Source organism: Littorina saxatilis, linkage group LG1 (assembly GCF_037325665.1).
Source record: "Littorina saxatilis isolate snail1 linkage group LG1, US_GU_Lsax_2.0, whole genome shotgun sequence".
Lineage (NCBI taxonomy): Eukaryota > Metazoa > Mollusca > Gastropoda > Littorinimorpha > Littorinidae > Littorina > Littorina saxatilis.
In genome coordinates, this window is record NC_090245.1 from 95,868,651 (window position 1) to 95,884,296 (window position 15,646).

The 15,646-nt window shown below is 46.0% G+C and overlaps 2 protein-coding genes across 2 annotated transcripts in view; both read left to right on the forward strand.

Annotated features, from left to right (window-relative positions):
- The window catches only part of LOC138946274 (putative amine oxidase [copper-containing]), a 47,652-nt gene that overhangs the window by 15,270 nt on the left and 16,736 nt on the right, over window positions 1-15,646 (forward strand). Inside the window, exons 4-6 of the mRNA XM_070317819.1 lie at window positions 9,093-9,250; window positions 12,337-12,586; window positions 15,371-15,599. Of these exons, the coding sequence (XP_070173920.1) occupies window positions 9,093-9,250; window positions 12,337-12,586; window positions 15,371-15,599 (637 nt within the window). The remainder of the gene's footprint in view (window positions 1-9,092; window positions 9,251-12,336; window positions 12,587-15,370; window positions 15,600-15,646) is intronic.
- On the forward strand, window positions 430-7,068 carry LOC138950983 (uncharacterized). Its single transcript, XM_070322696.1, has 2 exons — window positions 430-5,492; window positions 5,917-7,068. The coding sequence occupies exon 1, from the start codon at window positions 430-432 to the stop codon at window positions 5,092-5,094; it is 4,665 nt and encodes a 1,554-aa protein (XP_070178797.1). The 3' UTR covers window positions 5,095-5,492; window positions 5,917-7,068.

The window sequence follows — 15,646 nt, forward strand, 5'->3', positions numbered from 1 at the left end:
CGCATATGTGGGTGCGCATATGTGTGTGTGACAAATGGGGGCTCGTCCGGGATTTTATGATTGGGATAGCTAGCTAGAAGTAGTGGGTCTATCCTAACTTTTCATCGTCACCTCAGATTTTTCTGTTCGCCTTCTGTTTTCTGATATTGTTTTGTCTTGTTTGTCATGTCTTTGTGATACCTGTTTATTGAATATCATTCGTGTGATAGCACTAGAGTTCATTACCTTTGTCACTCCCGTCGTAACAGTGACAGAAGTCGGTGTTTTCCGCGCATAGTACTGCTATTCATTTTGCGAAAGAAAACGTTCATCTGCAAAGCTTGTCTTTCCTTCTTCGGTATTTATTGGTATTCTAGCTCATTTCATTCAGAAGTTACCATAAATACGTTTTCCTTTTTATTTCACTGTTTACTGAAGATAAAGATAAATATGTCCGCAAGGAAAACGCGAAACGCGGCCCTGTCTAGTTTTTCTACGCCTGACCCGACTTTGTCTCTTTCCGGCCATGAGTTATCTACTCCGCCTACTCGTAGCGAAGTATTTTCTGAATCAGCTGGTAACTCGGTTAGTCTTAGTGCCGAGCATGAGCAGATTGCCGCTAGGGGCAGAGCGTTGGGTGTCCGTTCCGGTAGTGCACTTGCCAGATTTGTGCAAGAAGAATTGGACCGTCTGCGCCATCAACAGCAGCAACAACAACGAGTAGGATTGGAGGCTCAGCTGCTAAAAGCTCAACTGGAGGAGGCAAGAAGGAAACAGGAGAGAGAAAGAAGAAAACAGGAGAGAGAAGAGGAAGAGGCTCAACTGAGACAAGAAGAGGCAAGAAGAAGACAGGAGAGAGAGGAAGAAGAGGCAAGAAGAAGACAGGAGAGAGAGGAAGAAGAGGCAAGAAGGAAACAGGAGAGAGAAGAGGAAGAGGCAAGAAGGAAACAGGAGAGAGAAGAGGAAGAGGCTCGACTTAGACAAGAAGAGACAAGAAGAAGACAGGAGAGAGATGAGGAAGAATATACCCGACGTCAACGTTTGGCTGAGTTGGAGGAGGAGAGGATTCGGACACAGATAGCAAGGGCCCAGCGTGAAGAAACTGCTCATGTTCCCCATATCCGTCCAATAGAACCTGTCCGGCTAAAGATCGATCCTTTTGATACCACCAAAGAAGATTTGGATACTTTTCTAGGGCGATTTGAGAGAGCGGCATCCCTGAGTGGGTGGAACAGGGAACGAGACTGGGGAGCTAGGCTGGGGACACTTCTTAAAGGTTTTTCCTCCGAAGTTTACCTAGAATTGCCTGATGAGGACGCCGTAAAGTACGACAAAGTGGTGGAGACGCTACGTGGGGCTTTTCGTTGGACTGCTGACTCTTACCGCTCCAAGTTTCGTCAGGCTGTGAAAAAGGATGAAGAAACATTTCAGCAGCATGCTACTCGGCTGCGGATTTGGTTTGAGCGGTGGAGAAAGGCAGCCAAGAAGGAGGAGACATACGAAGGAGTTCGAGACCTCATACTGATGGAGCACCTTCTCGACAGAGTATCTGGAGAACTTGCCGACTTCATCAGACAGAATGACCCCAGTACCCTTTCTGAAGCTGCTGAACTAGCTGAGAGATTTGCATCGTCGAAACGGGCCAGGAAAAATCCAGTTACGGTCTTTGGTAAAGCATTGGGTCACCAGAAAGGACCAAGTAGCCCGAAGAAGGATGCAACTCCAGCAAAACTTGCTGGCTCTAAGCCGTCAGGATTCAAGGGAAAATGTTTCAACTGCGGTCAGGAAGGTCACTCTAGAAGGAACTGTCCTCGTCTAACTTCGGTGAAAACTGTTGTCACTTTAGGAACAGTCACCTCAGGAACTGAACTGCCTGCTCTCTGTGATCCTTGCAGCCAACTGACCTACTCTCCTAGATGTACAGTGAAAGTCAATGGTTCTTCAGTATCTGCCCTGAGGGATACTGGAGCTGACGGGCTAGTGGTGGATTCGTCTCTTGTGCGAGATAACAAGCGCAGCATTGGACGACAAACCATCCGACTTGCAGCCGGCAACGTCGAACGAGAGTGCCCAACTGTTGTAATTGACTTTGAATCGCCTTTCTTTTCAGGAAAGGCAATTGCTATTGTGGTGGAGGATCTTGCTCATCCTGTATTGATTGGAAATGCCATCCCGTTGCCTGATGGACAAACTCTTGAAGTTCCGGTGTACAGGGGGAAGGCATATCCTGTGAAGACATCTGTTGTCACCAGAGCACAGCATGCTCGAGAACAACAAGGACCCAAAACTCTTAAAATGAAGGACTCCGGACTGGGAGGTGTCACCCGAGATGAACTCATTCAGCTACAAGAGAATGACTCTACATTGGCACGCATTCGAGAGCTAGCGGCAGTTGGTAATCCTGCTCCCTCCGGGACACATGGCCAAGTGAAGTTTTCCTGGAAGAAAGGAGTTCTGCAAAGGGAGTTCTCATCAGGTGAAGATGTGTACCATCAGATAGTTGTACCAGAAGCCTTGAGACCTGGTATCCTTAAGCTGTCGCATGATGTACCAATGGCTGGCCATCTTGGTTCGAGGAGGACTCGAGATCGAGTGTGGAACTCTTTCTACTGGCCGGGAATGGGCGGTGACATCCGTCGATATGTACAATCCTGCGACGTTTGCCAGCGAGCTCTACCTAAGGGGAAAATTCCAAAAGCACCACTTGGAAAGATGCCTCTGCTGGATGAACCTTTCCGGAGAATCGCTGTTGACATTGTGGGGCCTTTGACCATCTCCGAAAGAAAGAACCGCTACATTCTGGTTGCTGTAGACTATGCCACCCGGTACCCAGAAGCGACCCCTTTACCCAGCATCGAAGCAGAGCGGGTGGCTGAAGCACTCTGGCAGATGTATACTCGGGTTGGAGTTCCCAAAGAAGTACTGACCGACAGGGGTTCTCAGTTTGTCAGCAATCTCATGAAGCAAGTGAATCAGTTTCTTGCCCTGAAAGGACTCACCACGACACCATATCATGCTCAATGTAATGGTCTAGTAGAAAGATTCAATGGGACACTGAAGACAATGCTGAAGAAGCTCTGCATGGAGAAACCCAAAGATTGGGATCGTTTTGTTCCTGCCCTCCTTTTCGCCTACCGAGAGGTACCACAGGAAAGTTTAGGGTTTTCACCTTTTGAACTTTTGTACGGGAGAACTGTGAGAGGACCTCTTTCACTTCTCAAGGAGATATGGACCAAAGACACTCCTGCAGAAGTTAGGACTACTGCTGAGTATGTCGTGGATCTGCGTCAGCGTTTGGAAGACACTTTGAAAATCGCACAGCAGAACCTGGACAACTCCTCCCGGCGCTACGCCAGAGCTTTCGATCGTCGTGCAGTGAAACGAAACTTCAAGATTGGAAGTAGAGTTCTGCTTCTCCTACCCCTGAAGAAGAACAAGTTAGAAATGGCTTGGGAAGGACCCTACGAGGTTGTAGGAAAAGTTGGAGAATGCGACTATCGTCTGCGTGTAGGCACCAAAGAAAAGTTGTACCACGCCAATCTGATCAAGGAATACGTTGAGAGGGGGTCCAGACCTACCCCATCAAGAACGGATCAAGATGTCGTCACTACATGTGCCGTGGTGATTGATGAATCAGGAGCCACCTCAGAGGAGGACGTGACGTACCCACGAGACATTCCTCTACCTGCACTTCAGTCCAAAGAAGGTCCGAGTGATGTTCAGTGCAACCCGGCTTTGACTGACAGTCAGCGTGACGATGTGAATCGTTTCAAGGGTCGTTTCGTCAAAGCGCTCACGGATTTGCCTGGTTCTACCAAGCTTGAGGAATTTTCTGTCAGCCTACTGACTTCAAAGCCTGTTTTTGTCCGTCCTCGACCTGTGCCATACTCCCAAACTGAAACTGTGAAGAAGGAAGTTGAGGCCATGCTGAAAATGGGTGTCATAGAACCTGCGTCCTCACCTTACAACGCTCCAGTGGTCCTCGTGAAGAAAAGGGACGGGACGATTCGGTTCTGTATCGATTATCGTCAGCTAAACAGGGTCACTGAGTTTGATGGAGAACCACTCCCTGACATCGATCAACTCTTCAGCTGTCTTGGGCGTGCCAAGTACTTCACCAAGATAGATTTGTCGAAGGGGTATTGGCAGATACCAGTCCTTGCTGAAGACAGACCGAAGCTTGCGTTCATCGTTCCTCAGGGACAATTCCAATGGACCATGATGCCGTTTGGTCTTCAGAATGCTGTCGCAGTTTTCAGCCGCATGATGAGGAAGCTTCTCAACCCTCTGCGAAGAAGTGATGTCCACAACTTCATGGACGACATCCTCATCGGCACTGAAGACTGGGAGACTCATCTTGAGGCCCTGGAGGCCGTTTTTCGTCGTCTGGAAGAAGAAGGTCTCACGGCTCGACCTACGAAGTGCTTCGTAGGATTCCCTGAACTGGACTACCTGGGTCATCGAGTTGGCCATGGCCTGATGTGGCCAGAGGCAGCCAAGCTGGAGAAGATTCAAGCTTCAAGACGTCCTGAAACCAAGAAAGAAGTCCGCGCTTTTCTTGGCCTGGTTGGTTTCTATCGACGCTATGTAGCCAACTTTGCTGCCATTGCTCTGGCCCTTACCAACTTGACACGGAAGAACTGCTCAAACAAGGTTCAGTGGACCGAGGTTTGCGAGGAATCTTTCAACACTCTCAGGGAGATTCTCAGCAAACCGCCTGTTATCTGCTTGCCTGACTTGTCCCAGCCATTTGTACTGCAGACCGATGCCTCTGACGTTGGTCTCGGAGCTGTTCTGCTGCAAGAGAGGGATGGGGAGTTGAAACCTGTGTCATTTGCAAGCCGCAAGCTGAACTCTGCAGAGAAAAACTACGCCACTGTTGAAAAGGAGTGTTTGGCAGTGGTGTGGGCTGTCAAGAAGTTTGAGGTGTACCTGTATGGCCAAGAGTTTGAACTTCAGACTGATCATCAGTCTTTGCAACACTTGCAGAGAGCAAAAACCTCAAACGGTCGCCTGATGCGATGGGCATTGTTGCTTCAGCCATTCTCCTTCCGGATTCGTGCGATCCGAGGACGTGAAAACGTGGGAGCGGATTATTACAGCCGCGTTGTGTGAAGTTTTGTAACTTAACTGTTAGTTCAGTCTAACAAGGGGGGTGTGTCACAAGCAGCTGTAATTATTTCGTATTATATGCAATCATTGCAAGCGCCTGTTCTTTGTGCTGTCGTTTACCTGCCAGGTGAGACAGCTAGCACTCGTAGTTTTCGTGCGGCACGGTTTTCTCTAAATTCTAGTGTAACGGGTGTATCTCAGGTGCGCTGTAGTGAGCAGTAAATTCAGTTGTGTGTCAGTTTTATTCATTCTTGCCGTAGCCGTTTACAGGGCTAGAAGTCTGCGTTCCAGACTGGAATCCGTTCTTCATTTGAACGTTACTTTTGCTTTCATAGAGCAAAAGGGAGCTGTCTTCATTTGACAGGGGAATTTCGCGTATGCTTTCATGCAACCAGGATGTGGTGCGTAATTCTTTTCTATTGTTTTCGGTGTAGTTTAGGCTGTTTGCGTGGTACATGTTTGTTGTTTCGTGTCTGTGCGTTATTATGTTCAGGCTAGTCAGTCAGGTATTTCGCTTAAAGAAGGTTAGTTTTATTAGTATTGTTAGTTATGTTAGTTATCAATTTTGAATATGGTCTGTGCATTATGATAACTTGTGTATGTAAAAAGACGGAAAGCTATTTTCGTGTTACATGTTTGCATAACTTCTGCCAATTATTAAACATGTAATGAATTGGTAGAACGTTCATAACATATGAAGTATTTGTGCGAGTGTGTGAGAGTCATAGAGGCTTTGTCCATTCTTTCCTGCATTGGGTTTGATATATGGGAACGGATAAGCGATGTGAGTTAACCATGGACTAAGAGCAATGCTAACCATTTCAGGTTGCGGTTTTCTTGCCGAGGAGTGATGGAGATGATCCGCCAGCCCAGTCAAGCTAAGCCATTCTACTGTTGAGGGCTGCTATGGACTCGCTTCGCATGGAACTCGCTTCGCATGGAACTCGTTCTACAGCTGAGGGCTGCTATGGACTCGCTTCGCCAGGAACTCATTCTGCGCTCGTGACGTCATTCGTCTTCGGGGCATCTACACCCAGGATCTCGCTTCACTTCAAGTCACTGTCAGACCTGCTGGACGGTAACTCTTCCGCTAAATCCGTCCCCTAAAAATAACCCATGCAGGAAGTGTAATTTCAGTGTATGATGGAGTGATAGCAAGAGGGTGTGTTTGCGAGGTAGAGATTTGATGTGAGTGAATGAGAGTAATTAGAGTGTAAACGTTAATTATCTTTGGCAAGGGATTGGGGTTATTTGATGTGTAAATGTGAGTTTTGAGTGCTTTGTTTTGTTCAAGAAACGTGTAAACTTCATTTTTTGTGATTTGTACCTTTTTACAGTTTGAGAGAGAGAAAATTCTGTGAGTTTGTGGATGACAGACTGCGCATATGTGGGTGCGCATATGTGTGTGTGACAGCCACACTCATCCGTCCTGCACCCTCCACACTTCCTGTCATTACTGTTTGACACTGAGCATTGGCCACACTCATCCGTCCTGCACCCTCCACACTCCCTGTCATTGCTGTTTGACACTGAGCATTGGCCACACTCATCCGTCCTACACCCTCCACACTCCCTGTCATTGCTGTTTGACACTGAGCATTGGCCACACTCATCCGTCCTGCACCCTCCACACTTCCTGTCATTGCTGTTTGACACTGAGCATTGACCACACTCATCCGTCCTGCACCCTCCACACTCCCTGTGATTGCTGTTTGACACTGAGCATTGGCCACACTCATCCGTCCTACACCCTCCACACTCCCTGTCATTGCTGTTTGACACTGAGCATTGGCCACACTCATCCGAGTTGCACCCTCCTCACTCTCTGTCATTGCTGTTTGACACTGAGCATTGGCCACACTCATCCGTCCTGCACCCTCCACACTTCCTGTAACTGCTGTTTGACACTGAGCATTGGCCACACTCATCCCAGGTGCACCCACCACACTCCCTGTAATTGCTGTTTGACACTGAGCATTGGCCACACTCATCCCAGGTGCACCCACCACACTCCCTGTAATTGCTGTTTGACACTGAGCATTGGCCACACTCATCCGTCCTACACCCACCACACTCCCTGTCATTGCTGTTTGACACTGAGCATTGGCCACACTCATCCGTCCTGCACCCTCCACACTGCATGTAATTGTTGTTTGACACTGAGCATTGGCCACACTCATCCGTCCTGCACCCTCCACACTCCCTGTAATTGCTGTTTGACACTGAGCATTGGCCACACTCATCCGTCCTGCACCCTCCACACTCCCTGTCATTGCTGTTTGACACTGAGCATTGGCCACACTCATCCGTCCTACACCCTCCACACTCCCTGTCATTGCTGTTTGACACTGAGCATTGGCCACACTCATCCGTCCTGCACCCTCCACACTCCCTGTAATTGCTGTTTGACACTGAGCATTGGCCACACTCATCCCAGGTGCACCCACCACACTCCCTGTAATTGCTGTTTGACACTGAGCATTGGCCACACTCATCCGAGTTGCACCCTCCAAACTCCCTAATTGCTGTGTCAGCTCATCCATGGTCTGTGGGTGGTTTTGTATGCACGATCATTTAGAAAAACCAACAAATGAAAATCTGGAGGGCTTAAATCGTATTAGTGTGGCTACCACTCAGGGGCCGGATTTCGTATTGTTGCGTCAATCCCCGATTGTTTCATTTTTTTCCCCAAAGAACATAAAAGTCAGAAAATGTAACATACAAACGTAAAACTGTGTGAGCTTGTCCTCCCATATGTCCAACCAGTGTACACTAAATATAAAGCAAATTGCTGTAGTAGTTTAGGAGTCATTAGCATTTTAATGGGTGGCATTTTGGGGGGGTCACCCTGTATAATGATGACGAGTCGAAGACGAGTTTCACTATACTTGTCGAGTCTAAATATCAGACCCTATTGCTACGCTGAAAACACAATAGCGCTAATATTGCTATTCTGACATAATATTCTGTGTTGAAAACTAGTTTTTGTCAGCAACAACTACCAGCATGGTCCATGTTGCCCATTGCAGACGACGGTTTAGTTCGCATATCCCTTGCGTATGTATCCACGTAAATCATCGAACATTGAAAAACCCAGGGACATGTATCACGGAAATATTCTGATTATTGTTCGAAAGTCTGACTTCTGCTGCGGATAGTGATTTCGCGGTAAGTCTGTGGATGATAAGAGAGCAAGGATTGTTTCAGAAGAAAGTCAATGACTATAAATGTTTCAGACTGGTACCTTCATTTTAACATGGAAAGACCGTCTGCTAGAATGCCGAAACCAGCACGGTTGACCTAGTGGTAAGACGTCCGCCCCGTGATGGGGAGGTCGTGGGTTCGAACCCCGACCGGGTCATACCTAAGACTTTAAAATTGGCAATCTAGTGGCTGCTCCGCCTGGCGTCTGGCATTATGGGGTTAGTGCTAGGACTGGTTGGTCCGGTGTCAGAATAATGTGACTGGGTGAGACATGAAGCCTGTGCTGCGATTTCTGTCTTGTGTGTGGCGCACGTTATATGTCAAAGCAGCACCGCCCTGATATGGCCCTTCGTGTTCGGCTGGGCGTTAAGCAAACAAACAAACAAACTAGAATGCCGAATTCCCGAATTCCCCCACGTGTCTATCAGAATAGCAATATACATCCGTATCCTCTATTTGACTGAATGTGCCTGAAACCGGAAAAGACGAGAACTGTGACTCGTGTTTATGTCGAAAAGTCGTGATTAGAAGGGGACTGAATTGCTAGGGTTTATTGTCCAACATTCAAGGGAGTTGCTGCAATTTACCCAACTGTCCAAACGACGAGAACCATGCTAGTCTACTCTTTTTGGAGTAAAAACAATATCGTAGTAAACAGTGAAAATGCATGATTGTATTGTCACACAAAATCGATTAATTCAGGTCACCCGACTTTATAATCAAGCGACATAACTCTTTGACTAACTGAGAGTTTAGTGTGGACATGACAATACAGGTTACCTCCCTTTCCCCTGCAGGTGGGCGATATCCTGATGGAGAGTTATGGGGCACGCTACGCGAACTGTGGTGACAACTGCCTTTACTACAACGTAGCAGCAATGGGGACTGCATTCTTTGGTGACATCAATGTCCGCAAAAGCTGGTTTGTCGCGCTTTACGACGTTGAATTTCTAATGTAGGTGATAACTCTCTCTCTCTCTCTCTCTCTCTCTCTCTCTCTCTCTCTCTCTCTCTCTCTCTCTCTCTCTCTCTCTCTCTCTCTCTCTCTCTCTCTCTCTCTCTCTCTCTCTCTCTCTCTCTTTGTTGTAGTGTCTGTCTGTCTGTCTGTCTGTCTCTCTGTCTCTCTGTGTCTGTATATACGTGTCGATCTCTCTTTCTATGTCTACCTGCATGGCCTTCTCTGTCTCTCGGGCTCTGCATTTTCCCGTGTGTTTATCTGTCTGTCTGTCTGTCTGGCTGGCTGGCTGGCTGGCTGGCTGGCTGGCTGTATCTACGTGTCGATCTCTCTTTCTATGTCTACCTGCATGGCCTTCTCTGTCTCTCGGGCTCTGCATTTTCCCGTCTGTTTATCTGTCTGTCTATCTGTCTGTCTGGCTCTGGATCTGCCCCTCTGTTTGTCTGCCTGTCTGTCTCTCTCCTTCACCCTCACCCTCGCTATCTAGTGTAGTTCAGTATTATTCACGCTTGCACACTGTGGGATTCCACCATCGCTAAATGCACTCCATATTCTGTGTGATTTGGAGTCTGCACTGAATAGTCTGTGTGATTTTCAGTCTGTACTCAATAGTCTGTGTGATTTGCAGTCTGTACTCAATAGTTTGTGTGATTTGCAGTTTGTACTCTATAGTCTGTGTGAGTTGCAGTCAGTACTCAATAGTCTGTGTGATTTGCAGTCTGTACTCAATAGTGTGTGTGATTTGCAGTCTGTACTCAATAGTCTGTGTGATTTGCAGTCTGTACTCAATAGTTTGTGTGATTTGCAGTTTGTACTCTATAGTCTGTGTGAGTTGCAGTCAGTACTCAATAGTCTGTGTGATTTGCAGTCTGCACTCAATGGTCTGTGTGATTTGCAGTCAGCACTCAATAGTCTGTGATTTGCAATCAGCACTCAATAGTCTGTGTGATTTGCAGTCTGTACTCAATAGTGTGTGTGTGATTTGCAGTCTGTACTCTATAGTCTGTGTGATTTGCAGTCAGCACTCAATAGTCTGTGTGATTTGCAGTCAGCACTCTATAGTCTGTGTGATTATCAGTCTGTACTCAATAGTCTGTGTTATTGGCAGTCTGTACTCAATAGTTTGTGTGATTTGCAGTTTGTACTCTATAGTCTGTGTGAGTTGCAGTCAGTACTCAATAGTCTGTGTGATTTGCAGTCTGCACTCAATGGTCTGTGTGATTTGCAGTCAGCACTCAATAGTCTGTGATTTGCAATCAGCACTCAATAGTCTGTGTGATTTGCAGTCTGTACTCAATAGTGTGTGTGATTTGCAGTCTGCACTCTATAGTCTGTGTGATTTGCAGTCAGCACTCAATAGTATGTGTGATGTGCAGTCTGTACTCAATAGTCTGTGTGATGTGCAGTCAGTACTCAATAGTCTGTGTGATTTGCAGTCAGCACTCAATTGTCTGTGTGATTTGCAATCAGCACTCAATAGTCTGTGTGATTTGCAGTCAGCACTCAATAGTCTGTTTGATTTGCAGTCAGCACTCAATAGTCTGTGTGATTTGCAGTCAGCACTCAATAGTCTGTGTGATTTGCAGTCAGCACTCTATAGTCTGTGTGATTTGCAGTCAGCACTCAATAGTCTGTGTGATGTGCAGTCTGTACTCTATAGTCTGTGTGATGTGCAGTCTGTACTCTATAGTCTGTGTGATGTGCAGTCTGCACTCTATAGTCTGTGTGATGTGCAGTCTGTACTCTATAGTCTGTGTGATGTGCAGTCTGTACTCTATAGTCTGTGTGATGTGCAGTCAGCACTCTATAGTCTGTGTGATGTGCAGTCTGTACTCTATAGTCTGTGTGATGTGCAGTCTGCACTCTATAGTCTGTGTGATGTGCAGTCTGTACTCTATAGTCTGTGTGATGTGCAGTCTGTACTCTATAGTCTGTGTGATGTGCAGTCAGCACTCTATAGTCTGTGTGATGTGCAGTCTGTACTCTATAGTCTGTGTGATTTGCAGTCAGCACTCTATAGTCTGTGTGATGTGCAGTCAGCACTCTATAGTCTGTGTGATGTGCAGTCTGTACTCTATAGTCTGTGTGAGTTGCAGTCAGCACTCTATAGTCTGTGTGATGTGCAGTCTGCACTCTATAGTCTGTGTGATGTGCAGTCTGTACTCTATAGTCTGTGTGATGTGCAGTCTGTACTCTATAGTCTGTGTGATGTACAGTCTGTACTCTATAGTCTGTGTGATGTGCAGTCTGTACTCTATAGTCTGTGTGATGTGCAGTCTGTACTCTATAGTCTGTGTGATGTGGAGTCAGCACTCTATAGTCTGTGTGATTTGCAGTCTGTACTCTATAGTCTGTGTGATGTACAGTCTGTACTCTATAGTCTGTGTGATGTGCAGTCTGTACTCTATAGTCTGTGTGATGTACAGTCTGTACTCTATAGTCTGTGTGATGTGCAGTCTGTACTCTATAGTCTGTGTGATGTACAGTCTGTACTCTATAGTCTGTGTGATGTGCAGTCTGTACTCTATAGTCTGTGTGATGTGCAGTCAGCACTCTATAGTCTGTGTGATTTGCAGTCAGCACTCTATAGTCTGTGTGATTTGCAGTCTGTACTCAATAGTCTGTGTGATTTGCAATCAGCACTCAATGGTCTGTGTGATTTGCAGTCAGCACTCAATAGTCTGTGTGATTTGCAGTCTGCACTCAATGGTCTGTGTGATTTGCAGTCAGCACTCAATAGTCTGTGATTTGCAATCAGCACTCAATAGTCTGTGTGATTTGCAGTCTGTACTCAATAGTGTGTGTGATTTGCAGTCTGTACTCAATAGTCTGTGTGATTTGCAGTCTGTACTCAATAGTTTGTGTGATTTGCAGTCAGTACTCAATAGTCTGTGTGATTTGCAGTCTGCACTCAATGGTCTGTGTGATTTGCAGTCAGCACTCAATAGTCTGTGATTTGCAATCAGCACTCAATAGTCTGTGTGATGTGGAGTCTGTACTCTATAGTCTGTGTGATGTGCAGTTTGTACTCTATAGTCTGTGTGATGTGCAGTCTGTACTCTATAGTCTGTATGTGTGATTTGCAGTCTGCACCCCACGGACTTCAGCGTGCTGATCGACATGTCCAGCACGGACCCTAGCCAGTGGACAGTGGACAGGGTGTGGTATGCCGGCACCTTCTTTGACTCCCTGGCAGACTTCAAGGACCGTTACTATAACGACCCCACCATCAACAAGACCCGCGTGACTCCCCCTGAAGGCGGCAGATCGCTCTTTTCCTCGCTGAACGTGAGAGGGGACGCCGTTCCAACACCTCCTCAGAGACCCCCTGTTCAGGTGAGCAGGGCGGGACATAGCGTACGAGAGGGTGGGGGTGAGGGGGGAGGGAGGGGGGGAAGAGTTTCAAAATATTAAGCCGGCAAGCGTGCAAAGGCTTCGCAGGCATGACAGGGGTAGTGTGTGTCTCGCCTTGAGAAACAACTGTGCATTTGCCGGGTAATGGGGCGCGCATCCAGAACCCCAGCCCCCCCCCCCCCCCCGTCCCCGCCTCCCCTCCTTGCCTCCCTTTCTAGGTCAAGCCCGGGGCGAGGGCTGTAGCTTCAGTTCTCATCACCGTCTTTTTCAAAGAGAACACCCTGGTTGGTTGTTGTATAGTATGTGACCAAGTGGAGGGATGTTCTTTTCCCATGTTAATGCCTTACCGGTGTAGGATCCGGTCCGGTCCCCCCTCTGAAGTAGTCCCCCGGGGGACCAATTCGTGGCAAAAACTGCTCTATAATGATCCCCCCTTAGACATCCAGCCTCGTTTTTCTTGTTACAATGTTAGTAATGTTACCAGCAATTTCAGAGAAAAGAAAGGAAAGAATCAGAGACTGGTTTCATTTCTTCTTATCAGTATTTATCCAAGCGGAGCGTGGGCGAAGCCCGCGCGTAGCGAGGTAGTTTTTTTTTTTTTCGTCTCCCAGCACTGAAAATTTTTTTGCCAAGTGGTGTCTGTCTGTGAACATTGTTCTAGAACTCATCTTTTAGCACAATATTAGCGACACTGTTTGGACAATTCTATTAAAATTAGGCGTACAAACTGATTTTGTTTCGGGGAATCCTCTCAGAGGATCAGAATTTTCATATATAATATCATCGGAAGCTGTTACAACGGGAAAATGTGAAACTTTTGTCACTTTTTAACATGGAATTTCATCTTTGAGCGTTTCAAGCGGACTTTAATAAAATAGTTATTTGCGAATTAAGCAGCGGAAGACACTCACCGGTTCAACATGTGTATGGTCATTAAACCTCAAAACATTTCAGTAAGTGGTTTAGACAAACACCTCCGACATGTGAGGGTGACTGGTTTGTAGCTGAAGAGTTTTTTTCTAAAGTGTGTTCTAAATACAAATGACGTACTGGTAATGATGTAATGAGTTGTTCTAATCTTGTTCTTGGAACTCTTGCTGTTCCAAGCTTGTTCTTAGCAAGTCTTGGTGACGAGAACAAAGACTATCAATGACATCTTTAGAAATAACCTCTGACAACGACGACGATGACGACGACGACGACGATAACAACAACAACAACAAATGACATCGACGACGACGACGACAACAACAACAACAACAACAACAACAACAACAAAAACAACAACACGAGAACAACAACAATCACGACAACGAACATGACAACAGCAACACCAACAACTACGACGACAACTACAACGACTGGGTTATGATGACATCACCAATGATTTATCAAATGTTCAGTGTCAAGGCTGTTAAAAAATCGTTAAATCCTATTTCTTCACTGATTCTTATGAAATTTTAAAGGTAGGTTTGTTGTTCCCAACTTATTTTCACTTCATACTTTTCCAGAAGAAAAACATAATTTTGGCAGTTAAAAACCGTTAAATTTCAATTCTTCACCGATATTTATGAAATTTTGTGGGTAGGTTCGTTGTCCCCAACTGATTTTCACTCTATACTTTTCCAGAAGAAAGACATAATTTTGGCAGTTAAAAAACGTTAAATTTCAATTCTTCACCTATCTTTATGAAATTTAGTGGGTGGGTCCGTTGTCCCAAACTGAATTTTAAGACATACTTTTCCAGACAAAAAACCTTATTTTTGGCAGTTAAAAACCGTTAAATCTCAATTCTTCATCGATATTTATGAAATTTTGTGGGTAGGTTCGTTGTCCCCAACTGATTTTCACTCCATACTTTTCCAGAAGAAAAACATAATTTTGGCAGTTAAAACCCGTTACATTTAAATTTTCACCTATCTTTATGAAATTTAGTGGGTGGGTCCGTTGTCCCAAACTGAATTTCAAGACAAACTATTCCAGTCAAAAAAACTTATTTTTGGCAGTTAAAAACCGTTAAGTCTCAATTCTACACCGATATTTATGACATTTTGTGGGTAGGTTTGTTGTCAGATTTGACATGATGGCAGAATTGAAAGTGTGAGATATCCTGATGTTTCACAATTTATGCTGCATAATTCAGCCCCATAGGCGCTTGAATTTTAGGTGGAGTTGGGTTTTTTTTCAGCCCAAACCAGTAACCCCCACATGGTTTTCATGTCCCTTTCTGAGAGACTTCAAGAAGTTTCAATTTGACGTCATGATTAGCCTGCCGCATTAGCAAGTATGAAAACACGTCATCGATGACACATTTTAAGAGAGAGAGAGAGAGAGAGAGAGAATCATGTACACACAGATGGACGACTTCGCTTGGGGTATGTACTGCCCGGCAGTACACATCTACTTTATTTATTATTCATTTTATTTCATGTGATTTTTCTTTTGAACGGCATTATAAATCAGATCTATTTTATTTTCTGCAAAATATAGTCAAACAAAGAGATTGCTGTCTGTGCACTACATAATACCGGACAAAGATATAGATTGAAAATGGCTTGAATGCCTGAGAAAAACGAGGCTGGATGTCTAAGGGAGGACCATTATAGAGCAGTTTTTGCCACGAATTGGTCCCCCGGGGGACTACTTCAGAGGGGGGACCGGACCGGATCCTACACCGGATCTGAGACAGCAAGGCGAACTGTTTTGACGAGGAGGGGTGGGCCTCTAAACCAAGTCACTCATTAATATTTTGTCTATGGTGCGCAGATTGAACCTGACGGCAAGCGGTACAGCATTGAGCACCGCCACGTCACCTACATGCACTGGGACTTCGACTTCCGCCTCTCCCCCTACACCGGCCCAGCAGTCATGGACGTCCGTTTCCAAGGAGACCGCATCGCTTACGAGCTGGGTCTGTCCGAGATCTCCGTGTTCTACACTGGTGGGGGTCCCATGCAGCAGGTGATGAACTACGTGGACAGTGGCGCTCTTCTAGGTAAGCATTTTCATTTTGGTTTAAGCGTGTTTTTATTAATTTCGTGT